General features: G+C 40.8%; 1 protein-coding gene across 2 annotated transcripts in view; it reads right to left on the bottom strand.

The window, feature by feature from the left end:
* CEBPZ (CCAAT enhancer binding protein zeta) overlaps window positions 1-17,037 on the bottom strand; it is a 25,378-nt gene extending 8,341 nt beyond the window's left edge. For both annotated transcript variants that reach the window (XM_077813526.1, XM_077813525.1), the window contains exons 1-10: window positions 16,899-17,037; window positions 14,839-16,364; window positions 13,095-13,326; window positions 11,058-11,232; window positions 10,705-10,793; window positions 10,038-10,091; window positions 8,042-8,144; window positions 7,865-7,933; window positions 2,208-2,274; window positions 468-568 (exon numbers count right to left, since the gene is read on the bottom strand). In XM_077813526.1, the coding sequence (XP_077669652.1) occupies window positions 468-568; window positions 2,208-2,274; window positions 7,865-7,933; window positions 8,042-8,144; window positions 10,038-10,091; window positions 10,705-10,793; window positions 11,058-11,232; window positions 13,095-13,326; window positions 14,839-16,364; window positions 16,899-17,009 (2,527 nt within the window). In that variant the 5' untranslated portion in view covers window positions 17,010-17,037. The remainder of the gene's footprint in view (window positions 1-467; window positions 569-2,207; window positions 2,275-7,864; window positions 7,934-8,041; window positions 8,145-10,037; window positions 10,092-10,704; window positions 10,794-11,057; window positions 11,233-13,094; window positions 13,327-14,838; window positions 16,365-16,898) is intronic.

The raw sequence follows: 17,037 nt of genomic DNA, 5'->3' as shown, positions 1-17,037 counted from the left end.
TAGCTCCAGCCCCGGAGTCGGTGCCTATACAAGGAGCCGCATATTAACTTCTGAACCATACGTTGGCCACCCCCGGCCTAACATCAGAGGCAAACTGTACATTAAAAAGACCAATGGTGAAACATAAAAGGGATCAATGAAAAGTTAGATATTTTTGTTATAATTAGGACTAAATTCTCAAAATGTTGGTCTAAGTTGCATAAGCAAAATATGAAGCTGCAGATTAAACAATGAAAGTTGCAGCATGCACAGACAATCCTAGATTCTAGAGCAGAAACTTGCATCAAGTTCAAAAGAAAGGGCAGTCGTAGCCATATGCAGCCATTGGCAGAGATGCATAATCACATTACACACAGAGCCCTCACTAAGGACTACTGAATAAGTAAAGAATTAGTAGTCTACACAGGCTGTTCCTTGATAGACTAAGCGCTGAGAGTGCTTTACTGCTATGAAAAATACAGCCTTACCCAGTATTCTTTCAAATTCATCATCATCTACGTCTTCCACGCTTTCTTCATCCACTGGACGTTTTCGTTTCTCTTTCTCTTTATCAAGCTTTTTATAAAATCTAAAATATTTAAAAAGTTTTCTGCAATCACACACTACATTACTGATGATGTGTTCTTATGACGCAATGATTTTAAATAAAGCCACAACATGGATTACATGCATTGTATATAAAGTCTGCCAGCTATCACTTAAATATCAGTTAATCGTTTCCAATATGATCACAATTCAAAGATTTATAGTTCATTTATTTTTCAAATTTTAAAAAAAAAGTGTAAAATGGTGAAGTGATGTAAGATTTAAAACAGTAAAAATGCCTGGTTAGTGGTTTGAGAGGCTTTTTTGATCACTGTGAATTTTAAAAAATGACAGGAACAATACACATATGATGTGTGTGATTAAATGAACATTGTCAACTTGAAGTCCGGTTGATCGGAAAAAAAAAAGTTTAAAAGTAGTTTCAGGTACTATGCTTTCCCCCTGATTTCCTCTGCCAGTTTTTGTGGGTTTAGTGTCAGTTACCTATTTTTAAAAACATTTTCCTCTGCTTTATTGCAGCATGAAAGATCCACACAAAGAAGAGGGAAAAGTGACTAGATATGAGAAGAAAATATTAATTTTACTACACAAAGCATTATCAAAAGTGAATAAACTAAACTGAAGAAACAAACATTCTCTAATACTAAAGTTATAATAATCTTAGGTGTTATTGTAACAATAATTAATATTTTTTCAGGCAGAAGTGTGATTTTTAAGTAGGTGTCTCTTTAATATCAGGATCCCATCTATGAGAAGCTTCTGATGTCACTGAAAATTGCACACACTTTTGCACTGACATGAAAATGGTTCGGAATAGGGATTTATCAAGAGGAGAACACAAACGGACTTCCCATAGTTGTGTTAACAGGAGCATTCCATTTCCATTTGCTAGTATTTATTTTAATTTTAAATAGTAAAGAATTTAACCACAAAAGCCTAATTCAGAGTCAATATCAATAAAGAGACACTGCCAAGTTTAGCCCAAATTTCCGGTTTAGGAAAAACTATTGTTTGCAAAACCCAAGACCACTAAAAAAGATGTTATGAATTAAGAAAAAAATCCAATGAAAAGTTTGGGGGTTTTCAAGACAGTCCTCATGCAGTGTTTGTAATTCAAACACTAGCATTGTGACCATATGATAACCTGAAAATAAAACAGACTATAAATAGAGGAAAAAATGGTGAGAAATATAAAAAGTAAACAAACACCTTAAACGGCCATCAGTTAGATTTTTTTAATTGCTCCATTTTAATAAGCCAAGTTATTATCAGTAACATATTTTAAAATATTAAAAAGGATCAACTTGTTGTGCCCAGATATTACAGCACACAGGGTATTCCTGACCAACCAGTGCTTGCAACTCCATACTATTAAGTCAACTAAGTGATGTTAGGAGCAGATTGTAATTTTGAATGGCTTTCCTTATCATTTTAAGATTATGTTATCACTCCCTTCTGAAACATTTTTCACAACTTTCAATATTCCACACAGAGCAAAGGAAGTTCCATCATTTCATTACATAAATCACTCGAGCTAATCCAAATCCTCAAACTTCTCAGAGTAAAAATGTCAGGACAAATTTACAAATTCTAATTCTTTTTCTAAAGAGTTAAATTTCAGGAACAAAGCTTGTTAAGAGTATTCATAAATATTTAATTACCTGTGGAAAAATACTTCATCCACTGGGATTTTACTCTCATCTTGGGCAAGGAATTCCTTACTGTTGACTGAAAAAATAACAGACCTGGCTTTATGCTTCGCTTCACTAAAGGAGCACGATTTTATAGCAAGTTGAGTATAATTATAGAACATTTATGTTTTGTTATGAAAACACTACAGTAAAATTGTTCCCAAACTAAATTTCTGAAATATGGTGTATTCTCCTCAATTTCTTAAAATAAGAACTTCTACTATATTTTCTATTTAAAATGATAAAATGTGGGCTAACATTCCACCCCACCACAATTCACAGGCATTACCCCTAACTATCCCCTGGATCCACATTTATATATGTTAGTAACAATCCAGTAGGAGTGTATGTTAAAAAAAGGTTGGAGGTGGGACAGATTTTGGGAACCTGTAGCCTCCACACTTCTTCCACCACACGAATGAGTCCTTCTCACCCTCCCCCTATGACCAAAAGCTCTTCAGCAGCTGTTGGGCAGGGGAACAGCAGCATAGGTCAAACAGGAGTGATTGGAACAGGATCAAGCATCCCACCACTTTCAAAGTCCAGCACTAATGACGGTGAGGAAAGCAAGATAAGTATCTGCAGGTACTCAAGGTACTCAACAGGCAGGGCACTAAAGCCCCCTCTACCAGAGATGGCAAAAAGATCTTGTAACTGGATTAGGAAGGACATCAATGGTGACAAGCACCTCACTTCCTCCCGCCACACAACCCCCATCCCGAAAAACACTCAAAAGGAGACAAGGAGAGCCATGTCCCATTTCACTGCATTCAGAAAACAGCCTGCTCCCTCTGGTAGAGAGAAATGTCACAGCATCGTAAGCCATATCATGGCCCCAGTAGTGAAGTCTGGGGAGAGGACTGTTTCAGATAAAAGTGGGTGATGGAAATGGATTTCCAATAATCAAGGTTACAGGGGACAACAATGTACAGTGGAACGCTAGTAAATTAACTGCTCACAAAACACAGAGTTTTCAATTTGCTAGGGTGGTCTGATTGTGATTTTTATAGCCGTGTTCCTGCATGGGAGCACTAGTTTCCAGAGGGCCAAATCACAACTACTTTTTATTCTAAATCCTCTACACCTCAGTTTAGGTTGGTAAAATAGCTATCACAAATGTGATGCCCTGACATATTTAGTAAAAATGTACTAAACAAAATAAGGATTTCTAAAGTGCATAAATGGAATTAGTCAATGTTTTTAAAATGCTCAGTCTGCTCCTTGATTAATGCAATAAATGAATCATCCATTTGAATGAATTCTAGATAAAAATTCCTGATCACGTGTTCATACTGCCACGGAAACCTTGTGCCATTAAAGACCCATGGACTACTCTATATACCAGTGGTTCTCAGGGGATGTGCAGCCCACAATGTGTTACCTGGGCCACAGGGGCCAGGTGGCAGGGCAGCAGCAGCCCTGACTGTTGCTGAAGGGGAAGCTGGCTGGCTGCCCGCCCCGGGCCCCACGGAGCCAGCTGCCCCAATCGCGCAGGGCCGGTCGGCTTCCCCGACCCCCACCAAGTGGAGTGGGCCAGCTTTCCCAGGCTCCAACCCTGCAGGGCCAGCTGGGAGCCCCGACCCCGCAAGGCCCACCGGCAGCCCAGCTGGACCTCTCCGTGATGGGCTAGCTCGGACCCCTCCGCGCCATGCAGCTGGGAACCTGGCGGACCCTAGGCACGCAGCTGGCCTTTAGCACACAGCTGAGCTGGGCCACAGCTGTGTGCTAATTGGGGTTCATGAGGCCCACGGGTTGAGAACCACTGATATATACTAACACTACATAGCACTGGCTACAGCACCTCAAAGAGAACAGAACTAGAGGCATAAGTAAGAGCCAAAAAGAGTTACAAAAATCCTTCAGCAGAAGACATGGCAACTCAGTAGCAAAGCAGTAGACTATTTGTTTATTGGGGGGGTAGGGAAAGAGTTTTAGCTGTATTCCAAGGATTTCATTCTTTGTTGCTGCACATTAAATTAACTACAGAGAGAATGTGACCATTAACTTCTATAATCCCTTTACGTCTTCAGTCCATTACTATCCATTCCTGCTGCCAAACCCTGCCCTTAAGCACTGGAAGGAGCAAGGCCAGACAAAAGCTGGCCTATTTCTGAAAGAATCTTACCAACATAATGTTGACAAAGATGCCTACTAATCCTAACAATAGTTGCAGATTAGGAATTTTACATAGTAATCAATACTCTTATGGACAGATCTTAATGCGATTAAAATCATTATATAATCTGTTCTAGGTTTAAATCACCTTTCCTACTTAAGTCACTTAGGCAGAATAAATATGGTTGTATGATAACTTGGGAACAGGAATATGAACTGAAACTAGAGATCCAGCACAAACTCATATAATATTTTACACACAGTTAAGTGTTTAAAACCTTATTTCATTTTAACCAGTTAATTATTAGAATATTGTAACTAAAACAAATATTTGTAAAGCAAGAAATTTAATTAGGCTTCTGCAAACAACCTTAACTCTGATCCTGTATCCCAACCCCATCTTCCTGTTGGGGATATGAGTATGCAGTTGCACCATTACCAGTTCTGAAGTTACTTTAATCATTCACATCACTAACAAGTGAATTTGTAACAACATTCTAAACACCTCTCAGTAATTGTGGCCCTACCCTACCCATCTTACATAAACTGTATCTAAAGCAGCACACATCAGAGCAGTTTCTGAAGGGCAGGGTATTAGAGCCAAGTGGGGAGCACGGATGAGGAAGACACAGAATAGAAAGGGTGAATAAAGCAGGTAGGGTTCTCTAGAATGGTGGATGACAGCAAGTGCTTTTGTACCATACGTAGATAAGCGGCAAGACACTTGTGTATCTTGCTTTGAATGGTCAAGTGAACTGGAGGACATTTCTTGGAACAGTACACAGAGGAATGCTGTCAGCAATGGAAAAATAGATAAGGTTACTCCTAAGGGAATTCTGTGCACCCCCCCCCCCCAAAAAATTCTGTGCACAATATTTTAAAATTCTGCAAATTTGTCAATAAATAAATGTGGCTCCAGCATGGCAGTGGGGAGCACAGGGCACTGGCTGCACAGAGGTGGGAGATCTCCCTGCAACCTCCCACCCTGCCCAGGACACAGACTTGGCACTGAGGCTGCACCCAACCCAGACACAGCGCAAGGGCTGGCCTGCCCCAGAAACACTCCAGAGTCCTGACCCTCTGCGCCATGCGCACTAGGTGTGGGCAAGCAGGCTCATCCTAGCAGGATCCAAGTGTGGAGGGGCTTAGTGTGGGGAGATCCAAGTGTGGGGTGAGAGGGTTCTGTGTGGGGCAATTTGGGTGCAGGCAGCTCAGTGGGGGGATCTGGATGTATAGGGGCTTGTTGCGGGGGGTTCTGGGTGCAGGTGCAATGGAACTCTGCAGAGGAGGTCCAGGTGAAGGTCGTTAGGGCTCGGCAGGGTCTGGGTGCGTGGGGATAGGGTTAAGCCGGGGGGGGGGGGGGGGGGTCGGGGTCTGGTAGTGGCCAATTCAGCCGGGGGGAAGGGAGCCTAGATGCATGGGGATTGGGTGAATGGGTGAGCAGCTCCCCATATAGTGACTGCTCCCCCCACAGCTGAGGAGTGATGGGGGCAGGACATGGAGGGGTGCGGGGCCAGGGGAGGTTTCTGGAGGTGGGTCTGACCCAGCCCTGGCCGCTCCATGCAGGGGAAGTACGCTCCTCCCCAACCCCAACTAGGACTAGCAGCTGAGCCTGGCGCTGTGGAGGAGCCACCGGCCATGGCATCCCCAGCCCTGGATGGGGCTGGGGAGAGCCAGGTATGGGGATGTGGGGGGTCCTGGGTCTCACCTGGCATCATCCCCAGCCCCGCTTCCACACAGTGATTTACCTCTCTGCCAGCTGCTCCAGGTGCCCGAAACAATGCACCCACACTGCTAGGGAGGGGCATGTGACAGCTCTTGCAGCTTCCCTGTCAGAAAGTCATTTTTCTGCAGGGAAGCAAAGAAACCTGCGGCAGACATTAATTCTGCGCACATCCAGTGGTGCATAATTCCCTCAGGAGCAAAAGGTGTGGTGAGGAATAAGGACGTTTCTGGTGGGTAGGCACAGGTGTTGATATAAAGGTCATCTATACCACTGTTAATTGTAGAACTGAGTTTCCTGACTTTCAAATTGTATTTATGAATACAATAGTCAAATAATGATTTAAATATACGTATATTTTACAATGGCACAATTTTAGCTTAAGATTTTTTTTTATCTAGGAAGTTATTTTTTTTAAAAGATACTCAACACGCCGATATGTGAACATAGTTTTATTTTCGTGAGCCCCTGAAACCCTCATGAATTCAGCTGTCAGAGCTTACAGACCCTGCAAACTGTGTGGGAAACAAGAAAAGGGGAACAAGGAAATACATTCTGGCAGTGAAAGAGGAGAGTGTTTGGAAAAAGATGCATGGGATCTGTCAATAACTGTGTTACACTTGCTGGAACATGAATGGGAAAGAAAAGGAGGGTAAAGCAGGATCTCTGCTATTCCCTACTCCCCTGCAAGGCCATGACTAGTTACAGAGAGGCTCACCTCCTTTCCAGTCTTTCTCCCCACCTTGCTTTTTAATTCCTCTGCCCTCATTTTCCTTCCATATCTGTGTGCCTCTCAAGGCCTCAGGTGCTAATGGCTTCTCTCTTAGGGAAACTGGAAATCACAGAAATCCAGAATATGCCTTTGATGTGTCACTGTTGGCAGTTACTACACCCATCATTCAGTAAGCATGGCTGGACATCCCAAGTTACCTTAGCAACACATGGTTGGCAGGGATGTGTGTCACAAGAGCCAATTATTCTGCTATTTTCCATCTTTTTAATGAGTTAGGTGACTCTTTTTCTCTCCAGATCCTCTTTTTGGAACAACATCTCATAAAACAAATGAGAAAGCTTTGTCCAGTACATGAAAACTACAAAAATAGCTCCATTTGCTATATTCCTGTAGGGCCTCTCAGGGCTTCAAGGACAGCAAGGTCTGCTGTTTCAGTAGTTCTACCCCTTCCTTTGCTAGCATGCATTTCTCTGTATGATGGCTAACCAGAGAGCAACAGCTCACTGACTGCCTGAGGAAAAGAAACTACTTCCCTATAAAGAAACTGACATTGAATGAACTACAAGCATAAAGAAAAGATTTAAAGAACAGTAAAAAGGTGCACCAGGAAATGTGTTGAACCAAGCCATGTGCAGAAGCAAAGGCTACAGGATTCTTATTCATTAACAGATACAGAAAACGATAGCTGAGACCATTGTGACCATTATGCTTCTATCAGATAGGTGTGCACCCCCCTGCTGATAAGGTGGTTTAACGGCCCGGAATTTTGAGCTGTGAACATTCCATACATATTCATGTGTAAGAAGCTTAGACTGAAGAGCAAGGATCACATATGACTTACTTGCCTCTGGAGAACAATTTTCTCTTTGTTATTATTTTCTTGATGAAACAGGAATAATGTTCATGGCATGGGGTACAGATATATATATATATATACACACACACACTGGAGGCAACAACTACGCACAAAAGACATTTGCTGCCTTACGTACACCACCATGAACATTATTATTCCTTAGCCATTGCAATCTTTCAACTGGAAATGTTTCCACTTACCAGCAAGACTACGCACATCATTCATTAACTGTTTCTTCTTTGGCTGCATTACCACACTGCTGGTGTTCTCTGTGGTAGAACATAAATCAATCAACTGTGTTGTTTCACATTTTTATATTACCACTACATATATCAACAATAAAGATCATGTCCTATAATGTATAGAAAAGTTCCCACCTTTGCCTTTATGAAGTTTGGGATTTCGGTACACAAAGCGATCCAAAAATCTCATTAGTGTGAAATCCTGTAGAGGGTCACCTGCATATTGAATGTAATCACCCTGGAAGAAACAGAGCCAAAAACCATCAAGGTCTTAATTTCAAACTACACAAGAAATGAACTCAAATTACATAAAGATCTAGCATCAAACTTGAACACTAAACAACAAGAATACAATATTAAACTGAGTGAGAGGATATCTAATTATGTGAACCTGCAAGTGAATACATTTATTTTCAGATTCCCAAATTCTGTGCTTTATTTTTCTTCTTAGCTCTAGGACACCTTCACGAGCTCTCGACCACTGCAACAGTTCAATGATACCTTCTAATAGCCTCTTTATGGGTTTATTGGACAGACTTTGACGCTCTTGATCAATTACAAGCTTTAAAGTCCTTTAGAAAAGAAGGTGCATATATCATAGTAAATAACAATCTATGCCCAGCACTAGTTAGCTATCACAGTCAAAACAAAATCTCTGAGTTATAATGTTTTTTAAAAATACACTTTTTGTGTGTTCACTTTGGCACAGTACCAAATACCATAATGCCATAAAAAACATTTGTTCTGACGGCATAGTCCATTTTGTGAAAAGCACTCAAAATAAAAACGAACATTAATATTATCCAAATATTGATCTATATGAACACTTCTCACCTCTTCTACTGTTAGTATTTATGACATGCATTTATTTGGCATCCATCACCACACTGTACATGTCTTAGATTAATACAAGACCAGTTCCCATGTATTGGGAGCTAATTCTTTATAATCTCTTTATAACCACAACTTTAAAAGAAGAGAGTCTCAGAAGACATTGTCAGGAGACTAAGTGATAGAGAAAACTGGAAAAGCCTGGAAAAGGGATCTTCACTTTTATGCAGAATATGCAGGGGTGGCAAGTAGACAAATATGCCCAAAATGACAAAAATGCATCTCAAAAAATAAGTCAAGACGTGAGAGCAGTTACAGTACTCTGTAAATAGCTCTGTACTTTCAATTAAAACAACTTTCCTTCGAGTACACAAACCTTTCAAGCTTGGGTTAGTTAACTGAAAGGATTCATAATAATAATTACAGCATTTCAATTAGGGATTTGAAGCTGAAGTTTAGAGAAGTGGGATTCTAATAGTCTGAGCACATGGAGGCATCTTTTTAAAAGGAAGTGCACATTGACTCTCCAAGAAATTAAAGTAAGATTCCTCAATTTACCAATACAAACAGACAGATCTTTTTGCAATCAAAATGCTATCCAAGGACTGTTAGGAAGAGGTCCTTAATCCTTGAAGTCTATATACCAGCACCAAGCAGGTTAAACATCTTGCAAATTTACACAGCCCTCTTATTCTGTGAGGAAATAAATTCCATTAAGAAATGTATATACATTTAGGCAACTAAAGGAGAGCAATGAATCCTCTATGGCAGAAAAAGGCACCATGACATTTTGAAAAAAGTAAATTCATTCTCCATCTGCACCCAAATCCAAGAAAACCCAATAGAAAAGTCAGTGGGATGAGACACCTACCAATCTGCATAAACTTCATGGAACCACAGCAACAAATGTCAGTGCAAACAGTGGAGGAAATGGTGCCCGGTCTGTGAAACCTGAGCTAGCCATGCCCACTCTGTGTGGAAATGTGATCTGATGAAGAAAAAGCCATCCATATTGGCACCTCCTAAGCGTTTTCTCATTCAGGTTAAATATTTAAATCCATAAAAACTCTTTTTGAACTTTTATTTTAACCATGTAATTCATGATGTCACAGAATTTCTCGCTATATCTGCGAAGTTCAAGTTCTGTTACATCCCAGAAATCAGGTAGCCCTGCTACAAAGTTTAGATCTAGTAAACCATCGACTGTTGGGGCCCTAGTTATTCCATTAAGTTATTCACCAGTCTTTGTAATGCCAATAAAAAATGGAAATTACACACTATGAAATGGTAAGTTACTTACCTCTAAGATAGTTTTTGCAAAAAGAGCCACAGATGGATGAAAGTGTTCGGAAAGCTAAAAAATAAAAACATTTGTATATTTCTTCTTAAAAGATGTGTGCAATCAGAAAACAAAAGCCTCTCCCATTTGACTACTGCTACAGCAGCATTATCCACAATGTCTTAGCTGAATCTTGGAATGTCCCCATTGTAAGAATCTAGAATTTTGTTCAGCTACTTGCTACACAAATCATAGCCACTTTGAATTAAAGAAAGTCTGATTTGTGCTGCCTGAGAACAGCTGAAGAATTTATTACAAAATAAAGATTAAAGCTTGTTATAACTATTTGTACTACAACCTTATTCAGTACAAAAAACTATGCAAATGTAAGAGCATGGAAAAGATCTGTTGCTATCATTCTAATCTCAATCTAAATGTTGCAATTCCACACACCCCGCATAATTATTGACATGACATGTAATCTATTCAAGTTAAAACTGAGTAAGTGATTTCCTTTTCATCCAGTATTACTCCCACCTGATTAAAATTTCACAAAATTCAATAACAGTTAAGAGTGAGTCTGAGCAAAGATAAGTCTATATTCCATGACATTAAAGCCAAACTGTTTTCTTGCTGAACTGGGCCTTACCATAAAAAACAATTAAACAAAGTCGTAAGAACATTTTACCTTTTTTAATTCCCAAAGGCTTGTGCTTTCAGCACCACAGAATAATGGATTTCGGTGCAATGGATCATAGCAACTTGAATTCTTTCCACCTGAAGCAAGCATAAACGCTTTAAGTTTCTTCAAACATAAATGTGTACATAAACATATGGGAACATAACTTATATTCAAAAAGAATTATAGAAGAGGAGAACTTCTATTTGAAGGTCGAATCCTTTGGATCAGACTCTAATTTAGAGATTTTTTTAAAAGTAATGTTTTAATTTATTCTTTCATTTTTCCACTAAGAGTTCTGATCAACCTACCAGAAGATAACGGTATTACTGGATATGACTTAGATTTTCTAGTTAATTTACCTCCTAGGTTCTGATGATGCACCCAGGAGGCTGCTGAATTTGTATCATCTGCTTTGACAGAACTTTCCATCATGCTCTCTCTTTCTGCCTCCATTTCTCTGTCTGCATCTGTGAATTTTTCCTCATCCTCTTCAGCTTCTTCCAGGTCATGAAAGTGTTCTTCGTCTTCAGACTCCTAGGTAAAACATTTTTTCATTAATTGTTGCATTTCTATATAGTAGTAATAACAGGTGATGAATTCAGTTGGACAAGATTACATAATTCTGTTAAAGGTGACCTACAAAAATATAAACAAAGTGAGCTCAGTGTTGAAGATATTCAAGTTATTGGGCATTATGCAGGAATTACTGGGTGAAATTCTATAACCTACATTATGCATCAGGTCAGATTAGACAATTGTAATGGTCTTTTCTGGCCTTCAATATCTATTAATATTTCAAACAGCGGTAAGAGGGGCACTTGGCATGTCAGTGTATGTATAACTTACTTTATTCTTACCACATTACTTGAAGCATAGTACCACTGACTCCTAACACCATGGGCCTAGGAAAACATCCCACTGTTAAATGTCCTCTCCCTGACGTGCTTGCTCTCTACTGGTCTTGAAAACAGTATGGCTGCTGGAGACAAAACTCTTTTCAACACCATTATACTAAGCACACTGCACATTACATTCTACTAGTAACTAGGGCACTCTCTGTAATGGTATTGAAAATGGATTGGCCCCTTTTGACACTAGCAGCCAGAGGGGTTAATCAGGGAAATCTGCTGATGGTAATTATGACCATCAGCAGGTCACTTTCCTAGTATAAGCAGACCCAAGGGAAATCTCTAAATATACACCACTAAGCTGGTCAGGTCATAATCATCAGAGAATCCCACAGAAACATGGATCCAGTTTAATGTTGGGGGCAGAAAGAGGAGAAAAGGCAAAATAACATCACATAAACACCAACAGGACTTAGTGGTACCATTCCTCCAATCCCTAGTGCAGAAGAGAACAGGTTCCATGATCCGGCAGGCTTTCATGGTGGTTGCAAATCACCAGTCTTGCAATGTTCAGGGATTATATTCAAAGCATACCCTTGTTTTACATCATTTTGTCAAAATATGTGAAGATCACCTTTAAATTAATTCCACAGCAAACCGTAATCCACTGAGAACTTTAAATTATTACCCAAGTAGTATGAAATATGCTTGCTACCGTATTCTAAGATGTGGATGAAAGAATTGTGAAGACTAAATGGTTGACACGCTGATCAAACCATGTCAGTGATTTCTAGTCAAAATATCGATGCTGGAACATCACTAAATATAATTTACAGTGCTTTACAAAATAATGACAAAATACCTGCCTTCAACAGCTTACAAGCAAAAGGCATGATCTTTTACCCACTATAGTCAATAGCAAGATTCCTACTGACTTCAAAGGAAGCAGAATTGGGCCCTAAATTAGACAAGACAAACACATGTCAAGGAAAAATTGTTCAGGAAAATGTAAAGATGTAGAGAGATTATTGGGAAGGAGAACAAAGCAGGAAATATTCCTGGAAAAAGTAAATTTCAAGGAGGAGAGAATGCACATGAAAGGCTATTCTAGGCACGATTGAAGGGGAAAAGCTGAGTCAGGCAACAAAGGTGAAGGCAAGAGGACTGGGAGGAACAAATATGTGAAACACAAATAAATGTTTATTTAGATAACCTTCTTTGGGGTAGGATGATTACATAGCACCTAGCACAGTGAGGCCCCTGATCCCGACTGGAGCCTCTGGGCCTGGCTAGAATACAAATCTGTTCTGTTTTTCACCACATATAAAATTGTTTCAGTATATTAAGGAAAAGACCAGATGAGAAATCAACTATTCCTAGTTACTCCTACTGAGAAGTTCATGAATACATTTAATAAAGCCAAAGGGACAAGAATCACTTGTCAAGAAAAGCTGATCTGGAAAAAAACCCAAAGGTTTTAGTGTTACCAAAGCTAGTAAGTGGAGACCCAACACAATATTACAGAAGTTGTTAAAAGTCACACTATACCACATGATCCTGTAGTTGAACTCGTAATCCTGGTTTTATTTTCAGAATCTCAGACACAAGATACAGGGCTCCACAAATGAATGGTGGCATTTGTCCACAGCTGACTTGAAGTAATCTTTTCACAAAGGCCTTCACCCGCCGCAACACAACATCTGCCTTCACAGACTTGTAAACAAGATTAAGAAACATGGACTGCTTTGAACATGCTGCTAACCCTGGATCCAGCAGCTTCCTGTGGAAAACATAGGATTATCAGCAACATTTCCTTCTATTTACCTATTATAGTGTTTTTACCTTTTCATATTACACAGTGGTATCTAAAAGAGTAGTTACTTCTTATTCTACCGTATAAGAAAATAGTACAGTAAATACTGAATTGTTATGATGACAACTGTTGAGACATCTATATACAATATTTAACATGAAAAACCCATTTCTGAGCCGTCAGGTGACAGAGAAACAGCCTGTGTGTAAGAAAAGGTTGGAATAGAAAGCAATAGAAAGCAAAACTTCATGATCAGGTTTTAAAATGTCAAAAAGATTAGGATAAATTGATCTATGCAATCTCCTCACACTTTCAAAGAACAGAAACATCTATTTTAAAAAGTGGAAAGAAAAGGATCAGCCCACTGGAGCACTCTACAGTCAGGCCAAACACTTGGTGACAAATCAGAATTTCACTGTCTTATTCTTCAGGTTAGCTAAGGCTAGAAGGCACTGCAGAAGCAGCATGTTTTGCACAAAGAGGAACAAAGGGGAATATGAGAGCCCTGGACTAATCAGTGGCTTTCCTTGGCCAGTTAAGAAGTGACATATAAAGGTTCTGAAGGAAATTCCTAACAGTCAGCTCCAAAAGGGATGGTTAAAATGCAGAGCCTCTAGGGTAGTCTAACTCAGTGGCTCTCAACCTTTCAGGACTACTGTAGCCTTTTCAGGAGTCTGATTTGTCTTGCGTACCCCAAGTTTTACCTCACTTAAAAACTACTTGCTTACAAAATCAGACATAAAAGTACAAAAAAGTGTCACAGCACACTATTACTGAAAAATTGCTTACTTTCTCATTTTTACCATGTAGTTATAAAATAAACCAACTGGAATACAATATTTACTTACATTTCAGTGTATAATATATAGAGCAGTATAAACAAGTCATTGTCTGTATGAAATTTTAGTTTGTACTGACTTTGCTAGTGCTTTTTATGTAGCCTGTTGTAAAACTAGGCAAACATCTAGATAAGTTGATGTACCCCCTGGAAGACCTCTGTGTACCCCTGGTTGAGAACCACTCCCATGGAGGCTCAACATCTTGCCCCCCATAAAAGTATGGAAACAAGAGTTTAGGCAAACTGTTATTATAACAAAAATTAGACAGCTAGAATACAGATTACAGAAGCAGGTGACTATCAATAAGTTTTAACCCCATACTTAAGTTTGAAACATGCAACTGGAAAACGATACATGAACAATGGGTTACGTTTAAATGTTCTGTTTTGATGACCTGTGTGATTGTCATGTCATTGCCATTTTTTTTACAATGTGCATTATAGGAGGGATGGACATAGGTAAGCATTTAGTAACAAATGTCTAAAATTTTAGCACAGGAAGATTGGAAACTGACCAGAGAGGCCATTAATGACAAAATAAAGTCCTTCATGTGTTTCTACAACAGCATTTTTAGTTAACAGTTATCATTTCATAAAATGAAATTTAGACCACCAAGTCAGAGAATGTATCAATCACTTACTTGTACAACGCTGCATAATATCTATCTGATACAGTCTGATGAGAGTCCATTACTTGGAAAAGCAACATCAGGGCCTGGACACTGGTGCTGAAGTTCACAAGATGCAGCACCTTAAACAGTGTGTTCATCTGCTCTTTCACTTTCTCATCACCAATCTGAGCATAAGGGTAAGCTCTGTTCACCCCAGTCAGAAGAGCACTGAGCATTTTAGATTCAACTTCTTTTTTCTTGATGCAACTCCGAAAAAAGCAAAAATATAGAGTTATCAGTTTGTTAGCCAGATCATTTTCCTCATGGCTGAGGACTATCTGATTTAAAAAACAAACTGCATAATATTGAGCTTTAGGGCTAATGTTTGATCGGTAGAGAAGCCTCTCCACTTCATTACACACAACTCCTTTCATGTTTGGATGTTTATGAAGTAAGGTCTCCAGAAGATAAGAGGCTTTGGTGGCTATTTTGTTTTGAGGATCTCCCAGTTTATTCACCAGCTGCACAAGAAGAGCTTTCTCCTCCTCTGGCTTGTTACAGAGAAGCTCATAAGCAACTGCAAGGGCTCGAGTCTTAGTTGCCGTCAGAGAATCGTGGGTCAGTGTTTCTAATGCCTGTACAAATTCTGCCACCAAGTGTTTCAGCTGATGCTCAAAGTACCATAATATCAATCGCCTGTCCCTTGAATCTCTGTTGCCACTCGAAAGCTTCTCCAGTTTGTTTAAAGGATGTTGAGAGAAAGTGTGGAGTTTACGATTATCTGGTAAAAGATCTGAGAGGAGAAGCTCCTTGAAAGTATCCAAAGCCATTAGGCTCTGACGCCTGCTGCCCTTCTTTTTGATAAGGTTCACCAGGGTCTCAACAAATTGGAGTGTGTGGACAGACCCATCTTGGATAAGAAGGGTCATGGCTGCCATTCTGTCAGCTAGCGTACCTGATGACACAACAGTGTTCATCCAAGCTGAGGAGGCCCCCTTCTGAAGATCTGTCTTACTCTTATACAGGTCTGCCTCCTGCTGATACAGTCTTTGGGCCAAGGCTTTATACTTTGATACAAACACCTGATTTTGTTGCTCAGAAGAGAATTCATTGGTGTACTCTAGATCATACCATTTGCCCCCTGGTTTGATCAGCAGTACTTGTCTAGCATGAAATTCAAACACCTCTTCTTGTTTCTCTTTCTTTACCACTGGCACTGTAGGAATGTGCTCTTCATTAGGCTGAGCTGGCTTCTTTTTCCCATCTTTGCCATTATTGATCTGTGCTTTTCCTTTGTTTTCTTTGACTTGATTTTCTTTCTTTCCTCCTGGTGAAAAGGCACTAGTTTCCTTTTTGCTGATTTTCTCTTTCTTTGCTGGCTTGTCCTTTTCTTCCTTCTCCTCTACCACCACGATTTTTTTTGAATATTTGCACACACCTAGTGACTTTATAAATTCTTCTAGTTCACCTTGCCCCAGGTCATCAATTGCTCCTTGTTTACCACCATCCACTAGGTCCTCTGTCTCATCCAGAGCAGCCAGCATGATATAATCTTGCTGCATGAAGCAAACACACACACACACACAAAATCACAGAAAAATACGTAGAAAACCAAGCAGCGACGCGAACAGGCGCCGTACAAATCCTATAACGGACGGAAAACCACCCATCGTGGCTGCGGTTTTCCTCCACGGGCCAGTCTGGGGATTCAGAGAGTAGCATAGCGATCCCACAGGACAGGCGCGCGCCAGGGGACCACGGGCTGGGCTGTTACGCGGCTACGAAGAGCGGCTCTGGCTGGGCACCGCTACGGCCCCATAGCGACTTATAAACAAACCGCTTCTCTTCCCCCCCGCCCCCGGATCGCTGCGTCGGGGAGCGTCACCGTCCTGCGAGCTCCATGCCGGCTACGCCCCCTCCAGGCCGCGTCACCCCTCGCGCCGCCCGGCCACCCTCCGCGCGGGGGCATACGCCCGCGCGCGCCCCACTCTCCGGCGGGGTGGGGGGGAGGTCTGCGCACTCTCAGGGCCCCACGTGCTCACGCGCGTGCCAGCAGCGCGCTGCCATCCCTCCCCGAAGCCTTTTCTCACCTTGGTGCCCCCCAGGCGCAGCACCTCCTGCAGCGTGAACCCGGCTTCGGCGCCATCCTCCTCATCAGTCTCGTCCAGCTCCCTCGGACCCACCACCGCTGACGCCGCCATCACTGCTCTGCCGGCGGCTGCCACCCCG

The sequence above is a fragment of the Eretmochelys imbricata genome, chromosome 3 (genome assembly GCF_965152235.1).
Source record: "Eretmochelys imbricata isolate rEreImb1 chromosome 3, rEreImb1.hap1, whole genome shotgun sequence".
Taxonomy (NCBI): domain Eukaryota; kingdom Metazoa; phylum Chordata; order Testudines; family Cheloniidae; genus Eretmochelys; species Eretmochelys imbricata.
This window is presented reverse-complemented; position numbering and strand designations above follow the sequence as displayed.